At 39.7% G+C, this 18253-nt stretch overlaps 1 protein-coding gene and 1 pseudogene across 1 annotated transcript; both read right to left on the bottom strand.

Moving 5' to 3' along the window:
- Positions 1 to 4582: 4582 nt before the first annotated feature.
- LOC146703696 (uncharacterized) lies at positions 4583 to 7136 on the bottom strand (annotated as a pseudogene).
- A 2372-nt stretch (positions 7137 to 9508) lies between these two features.
- On the bottom strand, positions 9509 to 17339 carry LOC146703695 (uncharacterized). The gene is made up of 2 exons (XM_085467042.1): positions 16761 to 17339; positions 9509 to 12872 (listed from the first exon to the last, which is right to left on the bottom strand). The coding sequence occupies exons 1-2, from the start codon at positions 16879 to 16881 to the stop codon at positions 11545 to 11547; spliced, it is 1449 nt and encodes a 482-aa protein (XP_085323168.1). The 5' UTR covers positions 16882 to 17339; the 3' UTR covers positions 9509 to 11544.
- Between the last annotated feature and the right edge of the window lie 914 nt (positions 17340 to 18253).

Raw genomic sequence — 18253 nt, 5'->3', positions numbered from 1 at the left:
TATTTGAGTTTCAGTCAGGTTTCAGAGCTCATCACACTACAGAAAACAGGTGTACTTGGAGAGTCCTGATGTGTTCAGTTTTTTCAGAAGAAAGTACAGGAGAAATGTCTGTCGTTTAAAAAGATTTAATTTCAACTGCCGACCCTGGATCGGGCCATACAATTTTATACCCCAATAATAACAAGTGTTATTATGACATACTTCTTACAGAAGCGACGTGGCAGTCCTGCTGTCTCCCTACGAGTCTTCTCTCTGTTCATGTCCAACCTTGCCTCATATTGCTCCTCTTCCTGGGATAACAAAGACAGAACAAAAGAAACCACCTCCCTGCTTAACCTTGATTATTAATATTATCCTACTGATTCCATTTAATATCCAAGTTTGAGACATTCTATTAAGACTCCCTTGGCCCAGAAAATATCATCTTGACTGTTAACCGGCGTGATGTGTATGTATGTTGCAAAGAAAAGTCACTCTACGTCAATCGCAATATTTGAATTCAGTCATGGCTAGGGATGGGTATTGATAAGATTTTCACGATTCCGATTCCATTTTCGATTCTGTTTAACGATTCGATTCTTTATCGATTCTCTTATCGATTCTTTTTAAAAAAGGAGAACACGAAGGTCGATTAGCTTAGAACTTTGTTTTATATCTTCTCTTTGACCAAGATAGAAATTTAGGAGTAACATGGCCTTACAAATCCAGCAGTGAGATCTTAAGAGATCCAGCCTACGGCTCTTCAATGGGGAGTCACAGGGTCCCCGGGGAAAAAAAAATTGTAAATGTAAAATAATAAAATAAATATTCTTCTGTAGCAATAACAAAGTATAACATAAATTATTCTGTAGCAATTACACAAAAATATCCAGTAATGTCCCTGCCTACAATTAAACACATTCACTTACCGAAAATCGGGGGCATCTGCTGTGGCAAATGGGTGCAAGCCTTTGACCACAAACTTAGTCTCTGCTCGGTAACATTAGTCTATCCTGGCTTGAAAGGAGACGCTACCGGTAGACTGCAGCGAGAACTGCCAGCGAGCGCCAGCCAGACTCTGTCTCTCTCATCATGGTCATCTAAACGCACAGTAATGGCAGATAAGGCAGATCGCGCTAACATAATATGCACTGTTAGTTGATTATTTACCTGCCGCATTAACGGGAGAGGACATGCAAACGTTACCGCTGCTGCTGGGTTGAGATTCACGAGTCCAGAGCGGAATTAAAAACACGACATTCATTTAAGGTCATCGCGTGTTTTGTGAGCAAATGCTTTTGCATATTCGTAGTGTTTCCTCCCTTAAATGAAATATCTACTTTGCAAGTATTGCAAGTTGCCCTGTTGTCTTCCGTTCTTGTAAAATATAACCAAACTTTTGAGCGTTTGAGCCGCCATGTTTCCAGCCAGGTAAATGACGCTCCGCAACGTGGTGACGTCATTCAGGGCGACTGGAATCGATAAGGGAATCGTTTGCAAAAATGGCAAACAATTCCAAGGAATTGAAACAGTGGGAACCGGTTCTCAACAAGAACCGGTTTTCGATACCCATCCCTAGTCATGGCGCTGAATGAAGCTTCTGACCTTCATAACATGGAGCACCAACACTTTAATGAGCACATCGCAGTGTGTTTATAGGAAATCATAAAAACAGCTTTATTTAATCATTTTAATCCTAACAGTCCTCTAATTAAGGTTAATTATGGAATTCCACAGGGTTCAGTGCTAGGACAGATTCTTTTTTTTTTTTTAATGTATTTATATATGCAAGTTTCAAGATTTTTTTACACATTCACAAACAGCGGGACAGAAGAACACAGACAATAAAGACAATAACAACCAAAAAAAACAAAGAAACAAACAAAAAAAAACAGAGCAACAAACCACACAACAGGGTACAAGGCCAGCACTTATTAAAAACAGCAGAGAAGCAAACAAAGCAAGTGGTATACATGTCAAACAACTCACAATCTAGTGAGTCCAATCCACAAGATCAAATCCAAAGATCGCTAGGAGGAGCTGATAACAATCATGCAAAAACAGTTATGGGCAACAGCTCAGAATGAAAGCAGTTAAAACAATGTGGTCAGGACCCAGGGCGTGGACTGTCCTTCTTAATGTGGTCTATAAAGGGCCCCCATATCTTCCTGAACTTCTCCATGGAATCAGACGTAGAGAACCGAATTTCTTCCAGGTATAGACAGGAGACCATCTCCTCGAGCCACCTCTTGAAGCAGGGAGGGGAGGCAGATTTCCACTCCCCCAGAATCAAACGTTTGGCAATCACCATACCAAACATGAGGGCCTGTTGAACAGCAAAGGGAAGTGCCAAGGAGTCGCCGGAGCAGCCCAGGATCACCATAAGACAGTCAGGATACAGTTGCCTATCATAAACAGTGCTATAGAAACTAAAAATACTAGTCCAAAAGGCTGTAAGCGTAGAACAGGACCAAAAAAGATGCCCAAGAGTACCGTCCACAAGTTTACATTTATCACATTTGGGGGAAACGTTAGGAAAAATCTTGTTCAATTTGGTTTTGGAATAGTGCAGTCTATGGACAACCTTAAATTGAATTAACTGAAGCCGGGCGTTAACAGAGCATAGTTTTATCCGACTTAACACTTCAGCCCATAGATCGTCAGAGATAACCAAACCAGTGTCCCTTGTCCAAGCCTCTTTAATATGGCAAGAGGGGGCTGCCGAAGAAAAAAGGTTGACAAGCCGAGAAATTAAGTGTTTTGAGGTGGGAGGTTCGTTCATCATATTGTAAAAGACATGCTGTATGGGGATGGTATCTAAATTTGAGAATGCTTGCTTGACATAATTCCTAATTTGTAAGTACCGAAAAAAATGACTTGAAGGGAGATTGTACTTTGTCTGAAGCTGAGCAAAAGAGGCAAAATGATTGTCAATATAAAGATCCTTTATAGCAATTAACCCTTTGACAGGCCATTGTTTGAAAGCAGCATCCATTGTACTAGGCGTAAAGCTAGGATTGTGGCAGATCGGGGCAAAAGTTGACACTACCGGGAGGTTCAAGATTCTCTTAATTTGATTCAATATTTTTACGGAGTTGCAAAGAATAAAGTCATCACATGCACTTTTAATAACCGATTTTGAAAATAAGATAGCTGGCAAGGATGCTCCAGTGTGCTCGATAGCAGTGCTAAGCTCCAATTCGAGCCATTTAGGGCTGGACCTGCATCCCACAGCATCACCAACTATAGGCAGATTCCAGAAGACCCAGGCTAGGACAGATTCTGTTTACATTATACATGCTTAAGCTAGGTAGTAACATTAGAAGGCAAAGCATACATTTTCACTGCTACACAGATGACACGCAACTTTATCTATCCATGAAGCCAGATAACACACACCAACACTGCTTTCTTCCGTTTGTGCAACATCTCTAAAATTAGAAACATACAGTCTCAGACTGATGCTGAAGTAGCTAAACCATTTATTCTAGGCTCGACTAGTGTAATTTGTTATCATTAGGATGTCCTAAAACTCCCTGAAAAGCCTTCAGTTGATCCAAAATGTTGCAGCAAGAGTACTGACAGGGACTAGAAAGAGGGAGCATATTGGCTTCCCTTTATTGGTTCCCTGTTAAATCCAGAACTGAATTTATAATCCTGCTTCTCATGTATGTATGTATATATTTTTATTAGGGGTGCAACAATACTCATATCGATATTGAACCATTCGATACAGTGCTTTCGGTTCGGTACGCATATGTATCGAACAATACAAAATTTTTAATTTATTTTATCAACTTTTCTTCTGACGATGCTGTCTGTGTTGAGCACTCAGTGGATCTGCGTTCGACTACTCCGCCTAGGTTGCACTGTCAAGCGCAGATCCACTGAGCGCAGCGCAAGCTAGCAAGACAGAAGCTAAGCTTGTCGCAACATGGCAAATTGAACCTCCTCCACCCTCATTCAGATCTGGCCTTTGGAACTATTTTGGTCTTCTTGTGAAGCATGACCCTGAAGGTAAGCGCGTCATGGACAAAAGTAAAACTATGTCGGATGTGCCACGCAATGCTCAATTGGTGGGAACTACTGCATTAGCGCAGTTTGCTCGTTAACGTGTTGACGCCGTCCAGCCCGTGTTGACGCCGTCCATATATATGTATATGTGTATATCTACGTGTGTGTGTGTGTGTGTGTGTGTGTGTGTGTGTGTGTGTGTGTGTGTTTAAATATGTATATAATAACGTGCAATCAAGGCCAGTGGCTACACTACTGCATATTTGAAATTTACAGGAACCATACCACTGGTGTGGCTGTAGCTCAGGAGGTAGAGCAGGTCACCTACCTATCGGAAGGTTGGTGGTTCAATCTTTGGCTTCTCCAGTCTGCATGCCAAGTATCCTTGGGTAAGATACTAACCCTAAGTCGCTCTCTGATGCATCCATCGGAGTATGAATGTAGTTAGGAAACAGTACCAAGCTTGGGTAAAGTGCTTGTGAGATTGGGTAAATGTGGCTTATCCAACAATGCCACAGGTTATAAGCATTGTGAAAAATGATGATAATTGATGACATCATGCTTCAAGTAAAAAGCTCAAGAGGAAGAATAAAAAGAATAAATATTTTATTAATCAAGAAGTTGGCAAGTTACTGTTAGAGCAACCAAAAAAGAAAGTGATTAAATACAAAATCTAAATACAATAAGGAGTTGAAATTAAATGCAAAATTAAAACCTAAATAACATTAGTTGATATACTCCATACCAGAAAAGCAATCAGGAGTAGATGTGTCCATCTGGTTCTGTGTTATCCAACACCACATAGCTGCTGTTTGACTGTGGTATGCTGATCCAAACTTATTTTGGTGCACACCCACCCACCGAGTTCTGGTTTATACAGAAAAACAAAATGCTCAAGCATAGATTATTATTAAAAATATTATGACTAAACATGGTTATGTACCTTGGATATAGAAAATGTATAAATAAATGCTATCTGGAATTCAAGTAATATATTTCCCAATTACAATATAGCTTGCATCACTTTGAGCACATGGTACCACCCCTACTATAAATGTCACCAGCCATAGTCTCTATTTTTTTTCATACAGTACAGGGCATCCTTCAAAGCACCCAATAGCATGAACAGACATAATTAATGACCAAACAAACAAAAAAGATCCGTCCAACTTATTCATTAGCAGGTAAGTGCATTCACAGAACCTTCAAAGCTGTTACTCCGTGTGGGTTTTCACGTGTCTGTTTAGATTTCCCTTCTGAGTAAACGTTTTACCACAAACACCACAGCTAAATGGCTTCTCTCCAGTGTGGACTCTCATGTGTCTCGTCAGAGTTCCCTGATGGGTGAATCTCTTCCCACATACAGTGCAGCTAAACTGTTTCTCTCCGGTGTGAACTCTGATGTGGATCTTGAGATCGCGCTGATGTACAAAGTTTTTGCCACAGACATCGCAACCATGTGGTTTCTCTCCTGTGTGGCCTCTTGTGTGGGCTTTGAGATGTGATTTCCTGTTAAATCTTTTGCCACAAATATCACAGCCATATGGTTTCTCTCCTGTGTGAACCCTTGTGTGTGCTTTAACAAGCGCCATCCGGTTAAACCTTTTACCACAAATGTCGCAAGCAAACTGTTTTTCTCCTGTGTGAACTCTCATGTGTGCACTTAATTGTGTTTTCCGGTTATATCTTTTACTGCAAAGATCACAACCAAATGGTTTTTCTCTCGTGTGAACTCTCATATGTCTCTTCAGGTCCACCTGTTGTGTAAATCTTTTTGTGCAAACCCCACAACCGAATGGTTTCTCACCTGTGTGAACCCTGATGTGCCTCTTGATATTTTGCTGTTGTGTAAACCTTTCACCACAGATGTCACATACAAACGGTTTCTCTCCTGTGTGGATTCTGATGTGCGCCTTGAAACTATAGAGATGTCGAAAACGCTTTCCACAAAAATCACAATGAAATGGTTTTTCACCAGTGTGAATTCGGATATGTGTCTTAAGATTTTGTTTTTGTGTAAATCGTTTTCCGCAAATACCACAGATAAATTGTCTGTCTTGTCTGGGTGAATCTACATTTCCCAAATGCCTGGAGGAAGTTTCCATTAAATGGCTTGTCATGAGCCTCTGAACAGGCCTCTTGCTTTTTGGAGATTTGAGTCCATTTGCACTTGATGTAGGAGCTCCCTGATTATTTTCACCGTCATCATTTGGAGGTCCAGAATCTGACAAAGGTTCCTGCCAATCACCACCACCATCGTCACTATCATCATCATCATCATCTGAGACGTCAGTCGCAGAAGAGTCTGAAGCCTTCTCATCAGTATTTGGATCTGGGTTCCATAGTCCAGGTCCAGGTCCTTCACGGTCCTCTCCATCACTTTCTGTTTTTATCTGTTTAGCTAAGCTGCAAAGTGGAGGCTCTGCCTCTCCCATTTGATTCTGAAGGAGAAGTAAAGAGTTAGGCTTCTCTTCATCGTTTTCAGTCTTCACAGGACCAGCAGTGAGTTGGAGCCTGATGATATCAGCCTTTGTTAGATCATTAAGCGGCTCTCCCACCTCACTGTTACTGAGTTCATCTTGTTCCTCCTTTTTAAAGAGAAGCTCTGGGCCCTTCTGGTCCGGACTGTTGCTCCATTCATGGGAAACCTCTTCTTTGATCACCAGCAGCTGTTGGACATCTGCAGAGAACACAAAAACAGACACGGGACAACAGTGACTCCATATTCTTGTGGTCAACAGAAGAATTTGTATACATGGTGATGGTGCACACTGATGCTAACTGCTGTATCATAAAGTGCTTGAACAAGAATCTAATGTGAAAATAAATTAACACTTTTTTTTTAAATCAAGCCTTCCAAATTCAACATATAACTACATGACCTGCAACAAATATGATTATTTCCAGCTGTGAAAGCACTATTAGTGTTTGTCATTAACTTCCAAATGCCAAATACTAAAAGTGCTTTTCCATTCTTAAAGAGCTTCCAAAGGCAAAAAACACCAAAGCCCTGTACCAGATTTGAGTACTTTACCACAAATGTCGCAAGCAAACTTACTTTCTCTTCTTTGTTTCCCAACAACAGTACAACCCCACAAGATGAAGCAGTACCTGCAGTCAGACACTTTTGTATCAGGACGCATAAGCAAAGAAGCATGTTTCTGCCCGGTTTCAGACCAGGGACTTTTCACATCTTAGGTGAACGTGATAACCACTACACTATGGAAACGGCACATGCTTCTACTGTATTTGTTATTTGTTTATTTCTGGACTGAAGAATATGTTTTCTGTAAAAAAAAAAATTTTAAAGAACTGAAAGGGTTTAGTTCTTTTGACAAGCAGTTATCAAAAAATTATGCAATTTCTAAAACTGAAACAAAAGAGTAGTCCATTTTTAAAAAAAAAAAATCTTTTTTTTCTCTTTGAATATTTACTTTTTTCCAATAACAAGACCAAATTATTTCTTATTCAATTAGCTCCAGGCCTGGCTATGGTTATTGTGAAAAGATGTGGGTCATTAGGTTGGTGGCAGTGTGAAAGATAAAAATACATATAGCAACATAAAAGTATCTCCAACTGACCAGAGCGTATTTCCAGCAGCTCGCCTCGATAACCAGTAAACTTGTTAGTGACTACTGTCAGCAGAAAACAAAAAGACTAAATCCACATACAAAAAGAAAGTAACTTGAGAGTTTCAGGTGCTGTTTAGTAAAATTATATTCTTTCTCTCAACTTCAAGTCACCTAATCCGTAACAAAAAGGGAAATAATTTAATTACCATAAAAATGTCAAAAACCTGAACCTAAGACTTTCATTTTTTGATTCTGTATTCTTTGTAAACAACAACAACAAAGACAACTGTAGCTATGTTGCTTGAAAAAATACATCTTTATTTTTATCACCACAGACATCTTACACACTAAGAACTATTAACTTACAATGTACAGGTTTAATTAAAAGAAAACAAGAAATCCATCAAAGAAGTTAAACATGACAAGGCATGGCCCAGGCTGCTAGCTGCATTGACTTTTTGACAAGATAACTAATCAAAAACAGATCTGGACGGGATGAGCTAGGCAATGACCGGAGCCAAACCAGATCCAGGTGTGATCCAGTCTGAATCCCCGATCCATTTTGGATCCATCCTGCCATAAAAACATAGTCTGACTGGGAAATGATCTGCTGATCTAGTTCTGGTTCTGGGTCAACAGTCTTGGTGGGTCCGACTCTGAATTTCAGATAATGAAACTTTAAACTGGTATTTTACGTCAATTAATGACTGAATTCCAACCTGTGGACACACTTCAATATGAAATGTAATTAGATTACAATCAGACTGTTTGCAGCTGGATTTTAAAAGTCACTTTAACAACACATTTTGTTCAGTTTTACAGTTTTAAGTCATTTCAGTCTCATGTTCACTGAGATTTTCTCCAAGATCTAGCTGTGACAGACATCTTTCCAACAGTATGATTGATTACAACACAGTAAACATCAGTGAGGACCTCACCTGGACACTGAACACCACACAGCTGGTCAAGAAGGCTCAGCAGCGGCTGTATTTCCTGAGGAGGCTGAGGAAATTTAATTTGTTGGCCAAGATCCTCAGCAGCTTCTACAGCTGCACTGTGGAGAACACACCATCAAGCTGCATTACTGCGTGGTACGGCAGCAGTACTGCTATGGACTGAAAACGCCTGCAGAGAGTGATAACAACTGCAGAGAAGATCGCCCTCTCTGCAGAGCATCTACCATCACAGAGTCCAGAGGAGAGCTGCCTCCATCCTCAAAGACCCCACACAGCCTCAACACGGACTGTTCACACTTCTGCTCTCAATACCAAAGTTTAGAAGTGTGAAATCCAGAACATCCCGATTCAACAACTCCTTCTCCTATCAGATTCCTGAACATCTGACCTACCTCAACTGCAATTTGCACATCAGGACACTTTGCACACTAAGTTCATTTTGCACATTAAGCTCCTTTGTACATCCATTTACATTGACATCTGCATACCTTACTTGTCTTCACTTATTTTGTTTGTACTTATTTATCTTTCACTATTTTTTTATCCTTATTTTTTTATGTTATTTATCTTAATATCTTGTCTTATTTGTATCCTTATTTATCTTGCTCCTTCAACCCTACCTAACTTGGCATTGGTGTGTGGACAGCAAAGGAAGAATTTCATTGCACAGAGAAATGCTATTTCTTCTGTACACGTGACAACACTTTGAAACTTTATACAGGTGATTTTGATGTAAACAGTCATTCTATAGTAATGTACACTGTTTCCAGTCTAATTTAACTAACTGGCTGACAGTCTGATACCTGCATTAATATTCAAAGACTCTCACAGTTAGAAAGATGGATTTACAGTGGCTTGCAAAAGTATTCGCCTCCCTTGAACTTTCCCACATTTTGTCACATTACAGCCACAAACATGAATCAATTTTATTGGAATTCCATGTGAAAGACCAAAACAAAGTGGTGTAAAAGTGAGAAGTGGAATGAAAATCATACATGATTCCAAACATTTTTTACAAATAAATAACTGCAAAGTGGAGTGTGCGTAATTATTCAGCCCCCTTTGGTCTGAGTGCAGTCAGTTGCCCATAGACGTTGCCTGATGAGTGCTAATGACTAAATAGAGTGCACCTGTGTGTAATCTAATGTCAGTACAAATACAGCTGCTCTGTGACGGCCTCAGAGATTGTCTAAGAGAATATTGGGAGCAACAACACCATGAAATCCAAAGAACACACCAGACAGGTCAGGGATAAAGTTATTGAGAAATTTAGGCTTAGGCTACAAAAAGATTTCCCAAGCCTTGAACATCCCATGGAGCACTGTGGGACACTCAGAAATTGAAGGAGTATGGCACAACTGTAAACCTACCAAGACAAGGCCATCCATCTAAACTCAAAGGCCGAACAAGGAGAGCGCTGATCAGAAATGCAGCCAAGAGGCCCATGGTGACTCTGGACGAGCTGCAGAGATCTACAGCTCAGGTGGGGGAATCTGTCCATAGGACAACTATTAGTCGTGCACTGCACAAAGTTGGCCTTTATGGAAGAGTGGCAAGAAGAAAGCCATTGTTAACAGAAAACCATAAGAAGTCCAGTTTGCAGTTTGCCACAAGCCATGTGGGGGACACAGCAAACATGTGGAAGAAGCTGCTCTGGTCAGATGAGACCAACATGCAAAACACTGTGTGGTGGAAAACTAACACTGCACATCACTCTGAACACACCATCCCCACTGTCAAATATGGTGGTGGTAGCATCATGCTCTGGGGGTGCTTCTCTTCAGCAGGGACAGGGAAGCTGGTCAGAGTTGATGGGAAGATGGATGGAGCCAAATACAGGGCAATCTTGGAATCCTGGGGCAGAGGTTCACCTCCAGCAGGACATCGACCCTAAACATAAAGCCAGGGCAACAATGGAATGGTTTAAAACAAAACATATCCATGTGTTAGAATGGCCCAGTCAAAGTCCAGATCTAAATCCAATCGAGAATCTGTGGCAAGATCCGAAAACTGCTGTTCACAAACGCTGTCCATCTAATCCAGCGGTCCCCAACCCCCGGGCCGTGAGTCGTTTGGTACCGGGCCGCGAGAGTTGAGGCTCAGGTGTGAAATGTATGGTTTTCAGGGTTTTTATCGGTTTTCAGCGTTATTTTGTTATCGTTTTTATCGTTAACTCTGTTTTCCTGGGTCTTTTCAAGTGTGTTATGAATAAATCTTCTTTTTTTTCGGTACCATTACTGGTTTTATTTTGTTGTATTTATCCGCGACACCTTAAAGGCTGGTCCGTGAAAATATTGTCGGGCATAAACTGGTCCGTGGCGCCAAAAAGGTTGGAGACCGCTGATCTAATCTGACTGAGCTGGAGTTGTTTTGCAAAGAAGAGCTATAATTGCAGCAAAAGGTGGTTCTACAAAGTATTGACTCAGGGGGCTGAATAATTACGCACACCCCACTTTTCAGTTATTTATTTGTAAAAAAATGTTTGGAATCATGTATGATTTTCGTTCCGCGTCTCACGTGTGCACCACTTTGTGTTGGTCTTTCACGTGGAATTCCAATGAAATTGATTCATGTTTGTGGCTGTAATGTGACAAAACGTGGGGAAGTTCAAGGGGGGCGAATACTTTTGCAAGCCACTATAATTCTTAGCTGATAATAAATAAGTGAGATATTCACTTTCTTCACTCATACAAATTGACCACTGAAAAATTAAAAAGCCAACATGGTAAATAAAAAGATAGTGAATTGACACCTAATCAGCATTTTAGTGTTTATAAAATGTAAACTTGTCTAAATTCATTTGCTCCACCAAGTGGTTTGATAGCAACTTTTGGAATAAGGAAATGAGTCAGTTTGTTAAAGAAAACTTGTCAGTGAGTAGGTTTAGTGTACAGAGTCTCACTCAGTTTAAGTTAACTTTCTTTGTGAATCAGAAATCCTCAAGTTTATCTCATCTCAGGTTTAACGAACACAGATTGGTTGGTTAAAACTGTTTCAAATAGCACTAAGACCCAGTACAATTTCTACTGTGTGTGGCTTCTCGTGTGCCTATTTAGACTTCCCTGTTGAGTAAAAGTTTTCCCACACACATTACAACCAAATGGTTTCTCTCCAGTGTGCACCCTCATGTGTCTCTTGAGGCTTCCCTGCTGAGTAAATCGCTTTTCACATGCAGGACAGCTGAACTGTTTCTCTCCAGTGTGGACTCTGATGTGTATTTTGAGGTCATGTTGATGCACAAACTTTTTCCCACATGCACCACAGCTGAATGGTTTCTCTCCTGTGTGTACCCTCATGTGCCTCTTCAGAACCCCCTGCTGTGTAAACATTTTATTACACAGATTGCAGCCAAATGGTTTCTCTCTCGTGTGAACTCTCATATGTCTCTTCAGAACGCCCTGCTGTGTAAATCGTTTTGCGCAGACAACACAGCTGAATGGTTTCTCTCCTGTGTGAACCCTCATGTGGCGTTTGAGATTTTGCTTTTTTCTAAATTTTTCACCACAAATGCCACAAACAAACGGTTTTTCCCCAGTATGGATTCTGATGTGTACTTTAAAACTATAGTGATGTCTAAAGTCTTTTCCACAAAAATCACAGTTATATGGTTTATCACCTGTGTGGACTCTCATATGTGTCTTCAGATTTTGTTTCTGTTTAAATCTTTTTGCACAAACACCACAGGTAAATGTTTTTTCTCCTGTGTTGACTATCATCTTTGAAAATTCACTTTGTTTCACTCTGTTAAATTTCTCATTAGCCAAACAGCCATAAGGCCTTTTGAATGAATGACATGTCTTCCTTCTCTGAAAAGAACACTTGCTTTTCAGTGATTTCAGAGTTTTCAAGTTTGATTTAGGTATAGGGCAACCACTGTCACCATCTTCGTTTGCAGGTCCAGCATCAGACAAAGGCTCCTGCCAATCATCTCCATCACTAATGTCTGTTTCAGAAGAGTCTGGGGCCTTCTCAACAGCATTTAGTTGGAAATGGAAATTTGGATTAGAGTTCCCAACGATTTCTGGTCCTCTACAATCCTTTTCATCAATTTCATTGTTGATATTTGTAGCTGAGCTGCTGTTTGTAGCTTCTGCTTCTGCATTGTCTTCAGTCTGACTTTGATGAAGCTGTACAATCTGAGGTTTTTCTTCTCTTTCATCTTCACACTTCATGGAAATAGAAGACAATGTGCACTTAGTGCTAACAGCAAGATGCGCTCCCCCTGTATCGATCCACAGCTCCTCATGCTCCTCCTTTATGTGGAGGTGGTCTAGATTCTGCTGGTCCAGACTGGGGGTCCAGGGTAGCTCTTCTTTAATCACCAACATCTGCTGGACATCTGCGGGGAATACTGAAACATACATGTACATCACTGACTGTAGGCTTCTATATGTTCACCTTGATTTCAGTAGCTGTTAATGTAATCTGAAATTCAAGTTACAGTGGGGATTATTTTGAGACCAAAAATGAAACACTATCCATCACCAGTCACCCTAACAATTACAGTAATGGTAAGAAGTTTAAATCCACTTCTCATGGGTGTGAATGTCATGGTAATTTTGGGCTTTTAATTTTTAATTTCTTTGAGCTGTTCTTTTAAAAGTAAAAAAAAAAAAAAAAAACCAACAACAACAGAGTTCACAGTTTAATTTTATTTCATTTATTTGAATTAATTTAATTTATAGACGGCATTGCAGAAACACTGTACCAACTGTCATGCATGGTGATTCATGCGTGACAGTTTCATTGTCATCAGGCTGTTTTACTGCCTGTGCTAAATTCCACCAACAGAATGGAATAATGAAGGAAGACTACCTCCAAATTCTTCAACTTCACCTCAAATCAACAGCTAGATGGTTGAAATTGGGACACAGTTAACGTTCTAACAGGATAATGGGCTGAAACACATCAAAACTGGCATCGGGATGAATAAACCAGGCTGACATTAAGGTTCTGGAATGGGCAAAGCCCAGAGATCCATCCACTTGAAACTTTGTGAACTATGCTTACACTCGGATCTGTGCCAGGAAACCAAACAATTTTAAATAAACGCTAACAATTCTGCTGAGAAGAGTGGTCAAGAGTGGTCAAAATCCAGCCTGAATTATGTGAGAAGCTTGTTGATGGATAACAAGTCTGGTCAAGGTGCAGTTAGCTAAGGGACATTTAACCAAATATTAATGTACATATTTCAACTTGTATGACCCTGTGTGGCTTAGAAAATCCAAAATAAATTCAAAGTTGTGCACATAATTGTTGTTGTTTTTTAATCATTAAAGATGTATGCTGTATGGTAATTCTAACCTACCTGGAAAAAGAAGTATTCAAACAAATTGTTAAATGACCAAATTCACTATGACACTTCATGGCCATGATGAGTGGATGGAAGCTTTGGACCAAACATTTATCAATTTCATTTTCCCCTCTTCTGTAGAACCAGATTCCAGTTTGGATTCAGGAGATGGACTTAATCTTTACTTTTAAGATTAGGCTTCAAACTTATCTTATCCCTGAATCCTCCCTTAGTTATGCTGCAGTAAGTGTAGGCTGCTGGGGGATTCCCATGATGCACTGGGTGTTTCTTCTTCAGTCACCTTTCTAACTCATTATGTGTTAATAGACCTCTCTGCACTGAATCATACTTGTTATTAATCTCTGGCTCTCTTCCACAGCATGTCTTTGTCCTGTTTTCCTCCTCTCACCCCAACCGGTTGCGGCGGTTAAAAGGGAGTTTTTCCTTCCCACTGTCACCAAAGTCCTTGTTCATAGGGATTCATATGGTTGTTGGGTTTTTCTCTATGTATTATTGCTTTATATTGTACAATATAAAGCACCTTGAGGCGACTGTTGTTGTGATTTGATGCTGTATAAATAACATTTTTTGAATTGAAATTTTGGTAAACCACAGATCTTTATCTTGGGGATGTGGTAAAAATAAAGCTTAGATATAATTACTTATGAAGCAGTAAAGGAAGCAAAAACAAAAACCTCAAATGGCTAGAGACAAAATAATGATGGCTTAATAGACTGCCTGGAGGTCTTTCACACCTGTGACACCAAAACCTTTTCTTCCTTTCTTTCTTTGCATAAGATCTGATATAAGCGCATGCCATCATGATTCAGTTACAACAATGCTTTCACAATGAAAAGATTGTGGTTCAGCATGCCATCCAGTATGGAGATGTCAGGGGGAACGTGGGTCAAAATGATTTGGTCAAATTTCTCAGCAAGACGGAGCTCCTTGCTACACTTCGGGTTCCATTTTGAAGTTTCTCAAAGTGAAAAAGCTCAAAGTTCTTTGGGCTTAGCCAGCAGTCTCTTGATGTGAATATTATTGAGTACATCTGAGGACAAAGATGGAAATATGGAGGAGGAAACCCAAGAAGCTGGAGCAGCTTTGGGATGCCTGCAGGCCAGCCTTTGATTTCATACCCGATGACTTCGTGTCAAACTGAATAGCAATAGTTCTGCAGTTCTGTAAGCTAAAGGAAGCCGTATAAGACATTCAGTTTCATGTTTATACTGTGATAAAATAATACACTGATTTTCAGTATATAAAGTATTTACTTAACCCATTTAATCCCAAATGTTTCCCTGCAAAATGAGTGAATGCATTTTACTCCTTAGACTTCCCCTACACACAATATGTTGAATTAAATGTCATAGGCAGTTAAAACGGCAGTTGTTGCCAGTGGGATTGAATGGGTATTTAAGTAAAAACATAAAATGTTTTGACAGTTTGATTGTTTTAATATGCAGCAGAGTGTTTGTTCAGCAATAGGCTGACATGTTTGTGATTATCATATAGAAGCAAATCTCAATTAAATTAATACTTTTTTAGTAGCCTTTAAATAAACTGGTGACCCTCAACAAAAACATGAAATACTCCTGACTACAAATTTTACACAAAATTAAAAGTAATATATTAGCTCCTATAATTGTGATGTACCCATCACAAGACTTTCCTCCAAGAATGTATCAGCCCATCAGGAGATAAATCCGAAGCATAACGTAAACACTGATATTCTATTGGAACTGGAAAATGTTGTAACAGCTCACCTAATTTGCTCAGCAGATCCTGATACACTGCAAACAGATTTATGAGCATGCAGAAGGACATTTATTGTTTAAAGGGAAATCTGATCATTACTGTTATTAAGTGGCGAGAGGTGCTTTGCATTACATGATCCAGGATGAAATCTTGGAATGTTAAAGTGTACAGACACAAAGTGGTTATCCCATAATCCCATATGTAATGATAAACATAGGGAAGGCATGTTGCTCTGTGATGTTTTCATACCACAAATATCTTTGTTTCATGAACTAAACTTAACTTTAGGGAGAGCACCGTCCATATTTTTCTATCTAAAAGCAAAAATCATGAAAAATTATATAAGAACATTCAAAAGCTGAAGAAGCTCCTTTACGGGTGACAAATAATAATTATTTTTTATAATGAAATTCCTAGAAAAAAATAAAAATAAAAAAAAGAGTTGAATGCTTAGAACATTTTTTTTATTTGGTTGTACTTTTTCTTTGAGCTTTTAGGAAACCAAAAAACTGGAGGTCTGAAAAATGTTTCAGTCAGAGCGACGGTTACAAAATGCCACGTTTAAAGTCACCAAAATCAACTTTCGCCTTCATTCTGATGCTCAGTCTCAACAGCAGGTCGCCTTGACCACTGAGATGCTGCCATGTGACTGACTGATTAAAAATTTGTATAAATGAGTGATTAAACAGCTGTACCTAACAAAGTGGCCAATGAGCGTATATCTGCTAATTAATGTAACCAAACAAACCATTTAGATTAATGTCAGACATTTTAAGGAAGGAGTGAAATGCATAAAAACCCAATAAGCCTTAAAACAGATAAGTTTATTTGTATATATGTATTTATTTTTTTCATTTATCTCTTGTTTGCCCCTTATATCATTTGAAAGTTATATAGATTTTTTTTCTTTGCTCAAAGGTAGTTTTTAACAAGGAATTACTTTAAAAACTACAAGATTTCTTGCATATGTGCGCGGTGTAAAGCGGCCGGGTGCTACACGATGCCCAGATGAGTTCCGCCTTTTTAACTCCGAGAACACAAAAAGTCATTGATAGCAAATACTTTTGTTATTTTTACAAATTGAGATTAGCAGATCGTGAGAAGATGTGCGATCGTGATCTCCACCCAGCCCCACAGCGAATCAGCTGTTAGCAGATTTCTTCGCATTCCAGCTGTGTTTATTCTTACCAGCGGTTTGGTTTATATCAGCGTCCTGCAGCTGTTCAACATCTGGAGGTTTAATGTCCGGCTTTTCTTCAAACTGCAGACTCTCAGCTCTGTTATGATCAAGATAATCCACTTCATTCATGGTGTCGACTCCTCTTTAAAATAAACTGCAGGCTTGTGTGACACGAACCAGGCCTGTGCAGAATCGATCACCGCCGATCACAGTGAAACACGCCCTGGTTACATTTGTCTGTCTCGCTTTGGTCCATGAACGTGTTCAAGTACTCAAAGGGGGATCGTGCTCTTCTGAATTATTTTGGAAACGAATTATTGATGTCTGCTGTGTTTTGAACAGGCATCTGCACGGACAGCTTCCCTCTTCATTCCACACAGCATCTCCACCGGCTTTTATTCGCGCTGCATTCACGCAGTTTACCCACGTTGTCATCCACTCACCTCGAAAACCATGAAACCTTTAAAACACAAGAGCACACGAAGTAATTCAGGCTATTAAAAATAAAACGGACCAGGGTTTACATGTGCGTTTTATCACGATGGTTTACTGGCCTCTAACGGCCGATCTCAAGAAGTGCATCACAACATAACGAGACGTACTGACACTTCCGGTGGGTACGTTCAAAATACAAGTTAAAGTATTAACCAGCATTAAGATTTTAACTTTGTAAAAGAAAATAACTTACTTAGGGGATTGTCATTTTTTGTGTGTATGAAAAATTTGCTGATACACAAAATAATGTTACAACACATCATTCTTATCTTGTAAAACAAAACCAAATGTTATGTTTTCTCTAGAGAGGGAAACAGAGATTGATTAAATATTTGGTTTTATATTTACAATCTGTTTTTATTTCTATAAACAAAAGAAACACAACTAGGACAAAATTTTCTCATGTACAGTATCAACCGTTTCTTCCTCATTTCCTTTTTTCTTCCACCCATTTATGTCTCTCTGCTTCATAGACGAGAGACTCCTCAAATTCTTCCAGGCCATCTCCTTGGCCATGCCTTTATCTCTGTATAGAGAGTACACTTTTGAAGGGCAGTAGATGTATTTCCCTGCCACTTCAGGGAAGCCCATATGAATGTGTGGGCTATTTGGTCCCTGTTCCAGGTCCATGTCACAGAATCTGCAGAGGCGGCCTGTTTGTTGGGATTCTGGCCTTTTCCTCTTTTTCTCCACCCTCTTCTTGGTAGCATCCAGTTCCCTCTGTCTGAACAAAGGGGTATTTTAGGGTTATCATTCCCTTAGCAGTTTAACTTTGATGCACCTTCTTTGAACAATAGAAATACTATAGTGGATGGAGGCTCCAACTGTCTCATATTGGGACTCGGGCTAACTACAGGCAAGGTTACTCTTTGTCTGCCTTTTTCCCTCAGGCTGCTGCTGCTTTTCTAAGATGCCTTCCATAATCTTCTCTATTGAGTCTTGTGTGAGAGATGTAGACAGGGATGGAGGAGGTGGGTTAAAGACACCTGGCTCCATGGAAGACTAC

This window comes from Copadichromis virginalis, linkage group LG8 (assembly GCF_057382275.1).
Source record: "Copadichromis virginalis isolate Kocher_CV1m ecotype Utaka linkage group LG8, C_Virginalis_male_GT1.1, whole genome shotgun sequence".
In the NCBI taxonomy this organism is placed as follows: Eukaryota; Metazoa; Chordata; class Actinopteri; order Cichliformes; family Cichlidae; genus Copadichromis; species Copadichromis virginalis.
Note: the sequence above shows the minus strand (reverse complement) of the source record. Positions and strands in the feature narration are given on the sequence as shown.